We start from the raw sequence: 15113 nt of genomic DNA, 5'->3' as shown, positions 1-15113 counted from the left end.
TACACATGCTTCCGGAGCTGTAGCGTTGGACGATTAAACAATCCCACCAACCTGGCTACCACACATATATCAAGCATAGAAGTCTTTTGCAGTACTCTCAAGCACAAACTTCTCTAGCCAAATTCTGTAGATACAATTGCTTAACTACTCTTTTGAGCATCATGAACCATGCTCTCACATTGCGCCATAGAGCTACATCAAGTCACTGTGGGTTCCATTTGAAAGGCTTCAAGATATAGTTGTAATAGTTGAGGTGAATCAACCAATTCACACTCTTCCATCCATTTAGCATCGAATGATGGATAGTTCTTGAACTTCACCAAGTAGCGTATTGCAACCTTTCCTCTAATCTTCCTATCTTTATGTGCCAATATCTGTTCAGGAACAAGAATCTCATCCAATTCTTCCACTTTGGGCTGTTCCTCATCAGGCATATTCTCTGGCACATCACCAACAAAGGGTCTTAGAAGGCTGACATGAAAAGCATTTTTCTAGCCTCCGGTAGATTCAACATGTAAGCTACATCGTTGTTAAAATTTGAAAGGGACCATAATATCGCATACTGAGCTTAGGAAACAAACGTTCCTTGCCTTTCCTTTTCCTTAACATGGCCTTTTCAAAGCGCAAAAGCACCCAATCACCAAGTGAAAATACAAGTTTATGACGGTGACGATTAGCAGCTTTCTTTTGCTTAGCCTGAGTCTTCTCAAGAGCAATCTTTATCTTCCTGTATGTTTCATCCATATCTTGCACATACTTGTCTGCCTCAAATATCTTGTCCTTAGTCTGCAAAATGGGCGGAAATTTCTTCTCTCCTTCCACTATCTCAAATGGTGCGTTACCTGTTGACATATGCACAGTGTTATTGTAAGCATATTCAACCAATGGGAGATGGTGTTCCCAAGTTGCCTTGTGCTCTGACACATAGCATTTGAGCAGATCTAGGACATTGGAATTTGCCTCTTCTGACGTCCATCAGTTTGCGGATGAAACGAAGATGAGAACTTCAGCGTAGTGCCCATATTTTCAAACAATGCCTTCCAAGAAAGACTCGTCATACGTGGATCCCTGTCACACTGACAATTGACTGAGGCATCCAATGATACTTAAAGATATTAGTCATGAATATCTTGACCATGTGTTCTAGCTTTATCTTCTTCCTAACAAGAATGAAATGGGCTTGCTTATTGAACCTACAAATGATAGTCCAAATCCCATCATTGCCTGTTTGCGTCCTTGGAAGATCAAAGATAAAGTCCATTGCTATGCTTTTCCACGGCGTGTCAGGGATCGGCAATGGCTGTAACAATCCCGATTGCTTTTGCCTGTTAAATTTGACTTTTTGGCAAACTAAGCATGATCGTACAAATGTGTCAACATCTTGACGCAAAGCTGGCCAATAGAAGAATGCCTCAGCCCCTTTCACTGTCGCATCAATTCCACGATGCCCAACATAAGGTGGAGCATGACTTTCCATCAAAACCTTTGGCCGTAACTGTTTAGTAACGCATAACTTTCCATGCATCATGAGCAAGTCATTTTTAAGCATATAGTGCTCATGATGTTTCCCATCAACAAGCTGGTCATAGATCCTTGCAAAATCTAAATCTTCAGCATATTGTGTCTTCATTTCATCTAGTTCACAATGGTACGGAATTGACACTGCTTTTGTGACAACACGTCAGCCACCACGTTCTTTTTCCCTTGCACATGCACAATCTGGAAATGAAACATTGACAAGATGTTTGCCCATTGCATGTGTTTCTCAGACAACTTCGTTTGTGTGAGGAAATATCGCAAGGTTTGATGATCTATTCGGACAACAAAATCAGCCTGTAGCAGATAGTGTTTCCAACTAGTGAGAGCATGAATTACTGTCAGCAATTCTTTCTCATAAACTTGCAAGTTCCTTTCGGTCTTCAGAAGTATTTATATGCGACTACTCGGCCATTCTGCATTAGAACTGCACCAAGACTATGGCCACATGCATCAACCACAAAAGGTTTCGAAAGATCTGGCAAAATGATTACCGGATCTGAAGTCAGCTTCTCTTTCAAGTGTTTGAAGGCTAAAATTTCCTTGGCTGTCCTCTTGAAAGTAACTCCTTTTCCTTGCAATGCATGGAGTGGAGAAGCAATCTCAGCAAAATTTTGGATGAACCTCCTTTAGTAGGAACATAAGCCTAGAAAACTTCGAATATCACGTACGGACTTCAAGTCTGGCCATGACCTAATTGCTTCCACTTTGGCGGGATCCATGCGTATCCCATCCTTTGAAACAATGTGCCCAAGAAAATCTCTTCCAAAAAGAATTCACTCTACTTTGCATTAATGAGTAGTCTGTTCTTGTGTAGCTCATTGAAAACTGCGGTCAAGTGATCTCTATGCTCCTCTTCAGACTTTGTTTGTGAGACACGCAGGAGAAAATATCTATTTAAACTAGACCCATGTTGTAGGTGCTTGGCCCTGATTTAACAATGTGGTCCACCATCTCAATGCATTACCCTTCAAAAAGGTGGCAGCCTTGTGTATCTTGGAAGAGTCTGTGAAGTTTTCACCTGCGTATGACGCATCAAACTGCTGTATGCAGGTCAAGGCCTTCATTTTGTCCTGTGTGCCACTAAAAGTGTCAAACTTCACGGCTGCCCCGCCTTGTATACCTTTGGCTGGCTCGTAGTAACCACATTATCATCAACAGGTGCTTTAAGAAGTGGTACTTCTCGGTTAAGCATTCCAACACTCATATTACCTGTTTTACCAGGGTTATTCGCATTTTGAGTATTTTATTGTGAAAAACCAACCATGCCAAAATGAGTTCGAGGTATCCCAGATTGCCATAGGCACCCTAAAAACCTGGTTGAACACCTATGTTCCCGTACATACCCTAGGGTTAACCACACTTGGTTGCATTGCCCCAAACACATTTCTGGTATGTACCCTTATGAACCTGTGGATGGTCCAGCCAAAGCCTGAAACACTGAACCACCACCAAAGTAACCAGGATATGAAGTAAACGGTGGAATGGTCTGTCGAACGGCTTGTTCATTACTGCCTTGACCATTCACAGCCTCATGTCAAGATACCACCTATTCCTTTGGACCTGTAGACACATTGGGTGTCTTCACCACCTGCTGCTGCTGCTCTTCCATAGCAGTCTTTCCACGAGTGTCATGAGACCCCTCTGCATGTGAACCCTCCTTTGCAGGTCGTAGGGGAGAGACATCCCGTTTAGGAGCCTGTAAGTACTTCTGTAACTTCGGATTCTGAGCCATTTGCTCGAAGATATCCATGATCTTCAAGAACCAAGCTTTGAACATAAGATCCTCATCCTCCGGCTCCATGGGTCGCTTCCCTTTGTCAACAACCCTTTGCTTCTCCTGCCCACTGTAAGAGGATGCTTCCTTTTCAGAACCCTCGTCTCTCCTTTCTGCCATACTGCTTATCTATGTATCCTCTCACCCACAACAATCCACGGCGCACTCTTTGAGGAAAAAGTGTCTTATCCCGTTGATGGAAGCATATAACCGGCTTGTACACAGTAAAGGGAGGGTGGTACGAAATCTACTACCTATGAATTACACACAGAGTATTGATGGAAAAGAGAGAGACTCAACACTTGCGTCCAGCGGCTAGAATGTCACTGCGCACACGAGACCAACACCCTGTAGGCCCCAAAGACTGGCATCCCTTTCGGTATTTCTTTATTCAATTTAAGGTGGACGATCCGACCACGTAGTACAAGCTTTCACAAAGCTGTCCAAACCTGGCGAGGGCTGAAAACGCAGGTTTCCGACCTGATTTCGGCAGTATAACGGCGCAAAAACCCCTGTAAGTCAAAAGTACCTATCTAGGGCAGATTCCCTCGCTATCTGGAAGCTTTCTAGTGAGCTCTCACAGAAATTCAGCGTGCTGTAATTCTCTGTTTTTCACTGTTGGGTGCCCAAAAGCCTGTACACGCATCCCAAGGCTCTCACAAGGCTCCCTTGGTGTTCCCTTGCAGTTTAGGTGCGAAACCCTAAACCTGCAAAAAAACACAGCAGGCTGTAATTCCCTGTTTCAGATCTTTTTTAGCGGAGCAGACACGCCTACGCGTGTCCCAAGGGCTCCGCACGCAATGGGACAGTTCCCCTCTAAATTGGACGAGTTTTCACGCGAGAAAACTCTCCAAACTCGTAATCTTCCGTGATGGAACTGTGCATACTTGTGGGGGATTACCAGTTAGCTAATCCGGTTCCTGTTCAGAAGGCTCTTGCCTTGGCAAAGGCGCATAAACCCCCAGAATTGTACACATTCATCTGAGTAGCCCAACTAGTGTGGCATTACCATATGTGCCAAAGGGGAGAGAGAGATGCATGAGAGCAAGTCATCGTGCTACATGAGACAGAGGAGAAGGCAAGCTTTCCATTAAACCTATAGACCTGCACCCACTACTCACACACACACAATGTAGGTCACTTATGAGGCTAAAATCAGCCCGAGCCTCAAAATGGGCACCCTCTCCAGCTTAAGTGTCTACAGCCTGTAGAGTGCCCTCCTCCTGCCAAGTGTCCAGTTTGTCCCTTTGAGTTAATTCCCTAGTTCCCACGGCGTTATAAAGTTATAAGTGACTTGCCGAGTGGCCCAAGTTCCATCTGGCGCACACCGGCTTCCATACTCATCAGAATTCAATGCTAATTGGCGCGACCAGTCCCAGACTCCCGAAGAGAGAAACCCGTTAGGCCGCAACAGTTTCACACTGGCCATGCAATGTCCAGTTGCACCTTTTCAAAGGTTCCAGGGAAAATAAGTAAAATAAAATAAATAAAAATATGTAGTACATATTTAAAGAAGGAAACATGAAAAAAATACACCTCCTGGTGACACTGATCACCATTGAGGAGTGGTGCCATGAGTTTTCCTACCACTGTCAGGCATCTCGGTGGATCTAGGTGGGCGGCAAAGCTAATGGAGAGTTTTTGAGATGGTGGGTCTCCACCATGCGCATACTAGTGTTCGACAATGGAGTCGTCAGGATGGGGCGGTTGCCACAGAGCCTGAGGACATATGGCCAATAGCTAATGACTTTTACCATGAATTGCTCTCAGCTGAGCCACACCCAAAGCGCAGGGATGCATGCAGTGAGTAGGTGTGGGCACATCTGCCTTGCCTCCTCACTGAGGAGATGCGATAGATGCTTGAGAGCCTCCTCTTGCCAGAGGAGCTTTAGGAGGCTCTCAGGGCACTCCCTTGTGGTAGTTTCCTAGGAGAGGGTTCAATCTATCTCATCCCCAAGGAGGGGGGATCTCCAGATGAGGTTCGGCAGTGACGGCCCATCACCATTATTAACTCAGCCTACAAAATTCTTTCGAATGCTCCAAGTTTGAGAATTCAGCCACTACTTGGGAGCATCATACATGAGACTCAGATGGGCTTTGTCAAGGAGCGCAGTATCCTTGACAACATTTTCACCTTTTGGGAGGCGATTGTCCTCACCCGCTTGCAAGGAGAGGATCTTGTAGTGCTCCTTCTCAGCTTTGGGAAGGCCAACGTCAAAGTTGACTCGGACTTCCTTGAGGACTATGTGCAGGATGGGTTTTTCAGATGCATGAATCAGAGGGGTGTCTGCTCTCTACAGGTGTGCTCACAGTCAGGTGTTGCTAGCAGGGTGTCGAGCGGACGGCTTCATGCTTACACGCTTAGTACGGTATAGCTGTCCTCTTGCCCCCTTCCCGTTTCTTTTCTACGCTGAGGCGATGAGCAGATTTCTGACCTCACATGAGGTTGGTTTGCGTGGCCTCTAGTTACCCATTCAAAGAGGAGCTTTTGGACGTTGAGTTTGCTGATGACTCAAGCATGCTTTTGAAGGTTGTGAGGCCAATTTTCATAGGTGTGAAGCATTTTCCTATGCGTTAGGAGCATTGATCAACTGGTGAAAATGGTTTTTTGGCTTGGTGATGCTCCAATGCCTGACTCGATGCTTGGAGAAGGCTTTCGTTGGATCCCTCTCTAGGGACGTCCATTTGCTACTTGGGTTTCCAGGTTGACTTGGACTTGTCACCAGAGCAGCAAGCTGCTCCCCTCCTAGCCATCAGGAGGAAGCTATTGCATTGGAGCTCGGCATGGATTTCTCTTGCTGGCAGGGCTGTTGTGGCCAGCTTGGTGCTCTTGGCCACCATGTGGTACATCACATCTTGTTGGATTTTCTCGAGTTCTTGCATCAGCTAGCTTGAGAGGCTGATTAGAAACTTTCTGTGGATCCATGCAGTTCACTCGGGCGGCCAAAGTCTCCTGGCATCATTGATCCAGCATGGCAGAATAGAGCCCTCCTTGGGAAGCTCATTGTCAGAGGTCTTCTTCCAGGGGAAGAGCCCTGGAGTTTCGCTTTGAGCTTACTTCGGTCTTGGGAGTAGTTGAGTGGGAAACTTGAGCAGCATCAGTCCACATGCATTGAGGAGCAGTTGAGGCATGGAACCCGTTGGTGAGTACACATCGAGGTCACATTGTTGGTAGTAGACAGGATGTCTCATGGGCTCCCATGGCAGAGGGTCCAACCCGCACCCTGTGAGACTAGCTGTGCGACACGAAGGGGGTACAAAACATGTGTCAGGACATCGTCTAGGCTCTATGTGTAGAGATGTACACGCCTCTCAAGCCGGCGGCTCCCAGCTGGATGGGGGCCTTCACTCGCCTTGAGGTCCTCTTTGCAGTTAGGGCCTACTCGGACTTAGGCTTTGCATGTTTTTTGAGTTTCAACGAGAGCGTCGCCTCCACAGAGTTACTACTGAGGCGGATTTGTGGGATTTGAGTTGTGGGCATCAAAGGAAGTTTCTGTGTGCTTGATCTTGATCCGACAGATCTTGAGACTGGACGTTGGAGGCTTTGAGCTTGGGAGAGTCATCCCTTGGTGCAAGTGTAGTGGGACCTTGGGGAGTGGTTTTGGCTGGATCCTTTTGGTTCAGCTGATCATCCACGGATCCCTTTCTTCCACTGCACAACACAACTGGGGCGTCACATAAATACTGGCTGCTCGGAGAGAGGCGCACCCTGCTGCAGCAGGTCACTGGGAAGAGGAGGGTCTCACAATTGAGTTCGTGACAGACTTTCGGGAGCGACCACCAAGGAGAGCCACCATGTTCCAGTGGCTAGTCGCCCATCGAGCTACTACAGGTGGGAGTTGGTTGGTTTACAATGGCCACCCGGCGGGTTGTGCCGCTTGTGACCACCCACTTGAGTCACAGAGGCATTGTCTATGGATGCTAGCCTTGTCGTTAGCTAGGCAGTACACTTGGGGTGCTGCTGCTTGGTCCACCCTCAGGTGCCCAACACTCCGTTTTCAGTTGTCCTCAGCTAGCAGGATGGTTGTGATACAGGAGACCGGCAGTCCGGCCTGCCATAGAGCTTACGCCTCAGGAATGGAGCAGTGATAGAGAGCTTTCTTGGGAGCTTATCTGCTGCCTGATTCTCTGGTTCACACAGAGAGCCCATTGCTTCCGCATTTTTGAGGCTTGCCCCATCCCATTGGTGGAGACTGTACGAGATATATGGCTGGAGTCACTCCATACACTTCGAGATCAGTTTGAGAGGCTGCAGGGCAGCTCCGACCGTATGCGAGAGTGCCGCCAGGCTTTCCTACGGATTTGGCTTTCTACACCATGGTCCATGGGGCTCCTAGATGGCACTAGCGGCCACCTGTGTGGTTGTTTCCTCCTCCCATATCCTGATTTAGCCGTCATTGTACATATCTCACGTTTTCATTGGGGGAGTCTCCTCTCATGCCGATGTACCACTCGCTTGTTGGGGCAGTTTGTAGCCCGCTGCAGTCTTATTGACTAATAGAAGGATCTTTTTCTTGGAAAAAAAATGAGAGTGTCTACTACCAAGGCTTGTGATTTACAAAATAAAAGCAATGCAAATCATCTCCTCTGTGGGCACACATGCGAAACAAAGAAAAGAAACTGTTTTTCTAAAAATGCCCAACCGCTTTCATGGTTAATATGACTGCATGAATTGTAGGCTTCTATCTTCGTACTCTATCAGTGCATAAGTTCAACATGACACAAAAATTTGTACCAACTTCAACTCAACTAAAAGGGATCATCACGGTGATACCATCTCTATTGTGACCACCCAGGGATTGGTATTTTAGACACTCTGGCTTGTATTATGTACAACTGAAGAAAATGGACAGAAAAAGCAAGAGAGCATAATTTTGAGTGGAACTTTTCAAATTAAATGTGCTCCACCAAAAAGGCAGAAAAGCTTTTTTAAACACTCAGCTTGTCTCTGCTTGTAAGTTTCAATATTCAAGGTTTTATATGTTATGTTCCTTGTAAAACCGCTGGATGTTTAGGAGATGAATGCGTATGCCTCCAGTTATCTAATGCGAAAATCTTTGATTGTGCAGCTGGGGCTGATTTTGGCATTGTCATTAAGGAATTATACCCAAATGCAGACTCTGTGTATAGGATACACCCATCAGATCCAACACAGAGGTCTTGGTTCGTATTCGACTCATACCTAGTGGTTCCTGAATATTTGGTTGAGTTTGAGTATGTCTATGGAAATGAAGCTTCTAGAGGCTGTTCACCTTGGCAAACACAAAGGGCCAATCAGGATGGCGAATATTTACTTCCCAAAAGCAGGTTTATGATGGGGCTCCATTCAGATATTGAAAGCAATATTCTTACGGCTTTCCAGGACACAAATACACCAATTCTAAAATCAAGAATGCAATGTGGTCAATCAAAGTCTCCGATTCCCATGGAGAGATGCTACCTATGTGGCATCTCAACGCTGACAAGAACTTCTTTGTGTGATCTCGCCAAAGTCACATACCTGAATCTTCATAATAGCAGCATGAATGTACTAGAGCCAATGAAGGGCCTGTCCAATCTTAAAGTTCTCATCTTATCATTTAACAATATCTCACATATAGGAGATGGATGTAAGGCATTCCCCTTACTAGAAATTCTGGACTTAAGCTTTAATCTTCTCAAACGGATTGATGGTCTAGGTTGTCTGAAGGAATTGACAACATTAGACTTGTCAGGAAACCAATTGTCTACAACAAACGATCTGGAACATCTTCTCTTTCAGGTTAGTTGTGAATTCACCAATTGTCTAAAGCTTGAATTGTGTAGACAATTACTTATGGATAGGTTTTGCAGTCAAGTAGTGTATGTGCTGCCTATGACCACGACTTGGCATGCTGGGCAGGACCTCAGGCTACATCCATTATGAGGGATCCACATTATTGTTACCCTTGATTTGTTTAGAGCAGAGGATGGCTTTTTGTGCAGACTTGTTGTTTCTTGTTTCCTTCGTTCTGTTCATAAAGCTGAACACATCTTTGTTTGTAAGCGACTTTTTTTACTCTTAACAATAAGGCTAACTCTTAGGGTTAGGGTGGAAACACTAATGAAACATTCATAATAGAGAGATTACAATGAAAATATAACTTGCTTATTTAAGAGTGTATACAAGAAAGGTTCTTTTATAGAATGAGCCAAGCATCTGGGGCTGACATGGGATAATTGAAGGAATCACGACATCGTGGCGCAATTGGAAAACTCTCTTTGTAGGGATGCTTTTTTTTTTAATACTGAAAATGAATTGCACTCAGCATTACTTGCTCTTGGTCGATGGCGTTCCCCTTTTTTTTTTTTTTTGCAAGAGAAAGATCCTTCCATTAGCTAAGAATAATTGCCTGAAGGCTCCACACCACCTCTACGAAAGAGGGCTACATTAGAAACACGGGGAGACTCTCTTAGTGAGAAAAAGTATGTACAATGAGGGCTAGATCACGAGATGAGAGGAGGAAAAAGCCACATTGGTGGCCGGTAGTGCCATCTAGGCACACCCTGAACCATGGTGAAGAAAGGCCCTGGGTACCAGTCGCAAGAAAGCCTCTCGGCGCTCCCGCATGCGGTCGGAGCTGCCCTGAAGTCTCTCAAACTGACCCTGAGTGTATGAATTAGCTCCAGCCAAATGTCACGAACCGTCTCTGCCGATGGGACAGGGCGAGCCTCTAAGATGCAAAAGCAGCAGGCCCGCCAACCAGAGTGTTAGGCCCTAGAAGAGCTCCCAACACCACTCTCTATCAATGCACCTCTCCTGAGGGATGAGCTCTTTGGCAAGCTGTAGTGTAGGTCGACCCCCTTGAATCACTATCATCCTGCTGGTGGAAGCCAACTCAAAATGGAGCGCACGACCCGTAGAGTGGACTACGTTGCAACACCCCAAGTGTACTATCAAGCTGTGGAAAGGGTTGGCAACAGCCAAAGAACCCGAAGCCAAACCTGCTATGCCATGGGGCGGTCCCATAAATAGTGACGTTAACTCTCCAAGGGATGGCCATAGGTTGCACATGTTATTGAGAAGCTGCTGCGTACCAACCAACTCCCAACTGATGTAGCCCTATGTGGAACTAGCCACTAAAACATCGTAAGTCTCCTTGGCTGCCTAATATCCCACAACCGCTCCTAGAAGCCTGACAAGAACTCGACCGTGACACCCTCCTCCTGCCAGTGAAGTGTTGCAGCTGGGCAAGCCTCGCTTCGTGCTACCAGTATGTGTCGTTCCAAGCGAGCTATGTATTGGAAAAAAGGAGTCCCAGGGTGATCGGCTGAAGAGAAAGGATCCCGCTAGAACCACTCTCCCGGGTCTCACTGTCCTCGTACCCAAGGGAGGCTCTCCCAAGCCCAAAGCTGCTTGTGTCTTGACTCAAGATCTACTGGGTCAAGATCTATGACACAAGTCCTCCCAGAGATGCCCACAACCCCGTTCCTTTGAAAACAACACTCAACAACTAGTGGTGCCTCTACTGAGACTTTGTGAAGACGACCCTCTCCCTGAACCTCAAAGAACATGTGGGGTACCGACTCCGAGCAAGCCCTAACTGCAATGAGGACCTCCAGACGTGTGAAGGACCCCATCCATCTTGGAGCTGCTGCCTTAAGAGGGGTATGCCACCAACAGGTTTAGCCTCTGTAATATCCCAACTCATGCTCAGCACCCCCCTCATGCCTCGTAACTGGATGCTCTGAATCTCCTCGAGAACGCGTGAAAACTATAGCCTGTCACCGAGAGTGCGGGCTAGACCCTATGCCATGGGACCCCAAGAAACGTGAGGCCTACTACCAACCAAGTGGCCTCTTTGTGTGCTAACCATGGGGTTCCACACAAGAGGCTGCCTCAAGTGCTCCTCCATGCAAGTGGGTTGGTTCTGCTCCAGGCCACTCCGTAGCTGCTCCCATGATCTAAGCATGCTCGCAGCAAAGCGGTCCTCCCAGCTCTTGCTCAGGCCAACGCGGCGCATCTCTGTTAAAATCCACCTGCCCGTATGAGGGACTCGAGGACGAATCCGGTGTAGCAACAGCTCCTTCCAAGGCTCCTCTCCTGAAGAAGTCCTCTAACCACAAGCTTCTCAAGGAGGGCTCTCCTCTGTTGTGCTAAGTTGATGATCCCCAACCCTCCCTGAGAACATGGTAAAGTGATGACCTACCAAGACACTCTGGCTCGGGCTGGCTGGGTGTCGTAGGAGCCGAAAAGATCCAGCAAGACGTGATGTACCACATAGTAGCCAAAAGCACGTGGTTGGCCACTACAACTCTGCCAGCCAAAGAGAGTCGTGCTGAACTCCAATGAAGAGGAGCAGTTTGCTGCTATGGGGACAAATCCAAGCCTACCTGAGAGCTTGGATAACGTACAAAGGTCCATCTGAAGCCGACCAATCAAAACCCTCTAGTTGATCAGTGCTCCTAATGAACAACAAAACACCTCAAGAGCCTGCTCACACGTATGCAGATTGGCCTCATGGCTGAAAGCGGCGTGTAGGGCGGTAGACTTTAGCTTTTACCCGATCTTTACAATGTTAGTTTCATGACATAGAGGAACTTCACGAATAAGGTTGTGACTGGAATTAACACGTCAAACAATCCACGGCCTGGCAGCTAGAGTGCTACCAAGCAGACAACGACACCTTGTAGGCCCCAAAGACTGGCGCCCCTTTCAGTATTTCTTTATTCTGATTTTTTTTCTTGAGAAAAAGGTCCTTCCATTAGTTAAGAAAAACTGCCCATAGGGCTACATCAAAAGCATGAGGAGACTCTCCCAGTGAGTAAACAAAATATGTACAATGAGGCTAAATCACAAAATGGGAGGAGGAAAGAGCCACACAGGTGGCCGGTAGTGCTTTTTGGGCACACCGTGGACCATGGTGAAGAAGGGCCCTGGGCGCCAAAGTTGCAAGAAAGCCTCTTTGCGCTTCTGCATGCGGTCGGAGCTGCCCTGAAGTCTCTCAAACTGACCATTGAGAGAATGGATCAACTCTACCGAAAAGTCACGAAGAGTCTCTGTCGGTGGGACAGGGCGAGCCTCGAAGATGAAGCTACAAGCCCGCAAAATGAACCAGTGTCAGGCCATAGATGAGCTCCTAACACACCTCTCACTACACCACTCCTTGGGGCTTGGGGGGGGGGGGGTTGTGTAAGCTCTGTAGTAGGCTGAAGTGTAGGTCGACCCCCCTGGATCAATATCATCCCGCTGGTGGAAGATAGCTCAAACTAGAGTGCAGGGTCCGTGAGGGTGGACCAGGCAGCAATAGCCCAAGTATAGTGTCACATTGTGGAAAGAGCTGGCATCAACCGAAGAACCGGAAGCCAAACCTGTTGTGCCAAGGGCGGTCCCACAAACAGTGACGCTGACTCTCCAAACGATGGTCACAAGTTGCACACGCTGCCAAAAGGCCACTATGTACTAGCCAGCTCCCCACTGCTTTAGCTCTGTGTGCAACTAGCCACTGGAACAAAGTGACTTGTCTCGGCTGTCTAGAGTCCCACAATCGCTCCCAAAAGCCTGACAAGAACTCAACTGGGAGACCCTCCTCCTGCCAATGAAGTGTTGTAGCAGGACAAGCCTCTCTCCGTGCTGCCAGCATGTGACGCCCTAGTGGAAGAGTGTACTGAAAGAAAGGGATCCCAGGGTGGTCGGTTGAAGAGAAGGGGTCTCTCCAAAACCACTCTCCAGGTTCCCACTGCACTTGGGCCAGAGGGCAGCTCTTCCAAGCCCAAAGCCTCCAGTGGCCTATCTCAAGATCTTCCGGGTCAGGATCTATGACACAGGTCTCCACACAGATGCCACTACTCGCATCCTCTGAAAACAGCACTCTGCAACCTGTGGAGCCTCTATTGAGACTCTGTGTAGTGGATCCTCGCCCTGGATCTCAAAGAACATGGGAGGTACATACTCCAAGCAAGCACGAACTGCGCTGAGGACCTCCAATCGCGTGAAGGGCCCCATCCATCTGAGAGTTGCTATCTCTAGAGGGGTGAGCCACTTAGCTGGTAAAGCCTTTGTAATGTCTTGGCACACGCTCTGCACCCCTTTCATGCCGCGTAGCTGGATGCTCTGTACCTCCTTTGGCAAACCTGAAAACTGAAGTGAGTCGCTGAGAGTGTGGGCTGGGCCCTTTGCTGGGACCCCAAGAAACACAAGGCCTACTACCAACCAAGTGGCCTCTCTAAGTGCTAACCATGGGGTTCCAAACAAGGGACTATCTTATTGATGACCTGTCAAGCTACGTTGGCCCGAGCTAACTGGGTGTCACGCGATGACCAAAGAAAGCTCCTGATCAGCCTCTCTAGCTGGCTGATACACGAGCTCGAGAAGACCCAGCAAGACGTGATGTACCACATAGTAACCAACAACACTTGGTTGGCCACTACACCTCTGCCTATCAAAGAGAGCCGTGCCGAACTCCAATGTAGCAGTTTCCTCCTAATGGACCGGAGGAGGGGAGCAGTCTGTTGCTAAGGTGACAAGTCCAAGCCAGCCTGACAACCTAAGTATTGAACCGCAGTCCCAGGGGGAATCCATCTAAAACCCTCACGTGGTGATCAATCAGGCGTAGCAGCACTGCCAACCCAGAAAGCTACTATCTTCCTCCAGTTGATCAATGCACCTGATGCACAACACAACACCTCAAGAGCCTGCTCACACCTGTGCAGATTGGCCTCCTGGCCCTCCAAGTACAAGGCTGGGTCGTCGGCAAACTCAGCATCAAGAAGCTCATCTGCCCTAATAGGGAGCTCAAGACCACGCAGACCAACCTGTTGAGAAGTCAAGAATCTGCTCACCACTTCCCTTGCGATTTGAAAGATTTCCAATGAGCCGTAGGTCAATTTCAGCGTGCTGTAACTCCCTGTTTTGTCACTCTCAGGTGCCCAAATCCCTGTTTAAGCATCCCAAGGCTTTTCGGAGGCTCTCCTAGCAATGTCCTGCAGTTTAGGTGCGAAACTCTAAACCTACATAAAGACACAACAGGCTGTAATTTTTTGTTTTGGATCGTTTTAGACGAAGCGAACACGTCTACGCGTGTCTCACGTGCTCCCGCATGCAATGGAACAGTTCCCCTTTGAAATGGATGAGTTTTCACGCAATAAAACTCTTCATTGGTATAATCGTATTGAATCTAGTTGTTCCGAGGCTCACTCTTGTTGCCTGCTTCCCCCTCGCCATCGCTGTCTCCCCCCTCCTCCCTTCTCCGCGCTGCTCCTTGCCCGCCAAGACTGCAAGCGCGCTGCCTCCAGCCCATTCTATGAATGTACTCCCCCATCCACCTACTTGCAACGGTCTAGACCCACCTCGACAGCAACAGACACAGAATGACAGCCTCTGCTCCACCACAGAGGGACTCTTCAAAAGCCCCCTCACCCGACCCTATGGAGCCGACCCTTCGACTTGCTCTTTTGCTAGAAGAGCAAGCGAGCTTTATGGCCGAGGTGGGACGTTTGCAAGCCTCCTCGGTTATCTGCAAGATTATTGGCACTCGACCCAACCAAGGTGAGGTTCGGGACTTACTCCAGGCCGACTCCTCTATGATGTGGGCAAGAGGAGAGGGTATTATGAGAAAGAGTTCGAGTCCCGAGAGATGACGGTCAAGGTGATTTCAATGAGCCCCCTCGGTATCCGAACCGTCGGGCTTACTTCAGATGATGGCACCATGGTCGGTATCCGAACCGCTTGGGCTTACTTCAGATGATGGCACCATGGTTTCGGCCCTACTACAGATGCGCTTGAGGAGGAGGCCGACTTGATTATCTCGGTCTGCTTCCCAGGCCTGAGGAGGGAGTACCT

General features: G+C 48.0%; 1 protein-coding gene across 1 annotated transcript in view; it reads left to right on the top strand.

The window, feature by feature from the left end:
- LOC147435253 (uncharacterized) overlaps positions 1-15113 on the top strand; it is a 179350-nt gene that overhangs the window by 121370 nt on the left and 42867 nt on the right. The window contains exon 8 of the mRNA XM_086487709.1: positions 8383-9074. Within this exon, the coding sequence (XP_086343835.1) occupies positions 8383-9074 (692 nt within the window). The remainder of the gene's footprint in view (positions 1-8382; positions 9075-15113) is intronic.

The sequence above is a fragment of the Adiantum capillus-veneris genome, chromosome 18 (genome assembly GCF_014529385.1).
Source record: "Adiantum capillus-veneris isolate H3 chromosome 18, ASM1452938v2, whole genome shotgun sequence".
Lineage (NCBI taxonomy): Eukaryota > Viridiplantae > Streptophyta > Polypodiopsida > Polypodiales > Pteridaceae > Adiantum > Adiantum capillus-veneris.
Note: the sequence above shows the minus strand (reverse complement) of the source record. Positions and strands in the feature narration are given on the sequence as shown.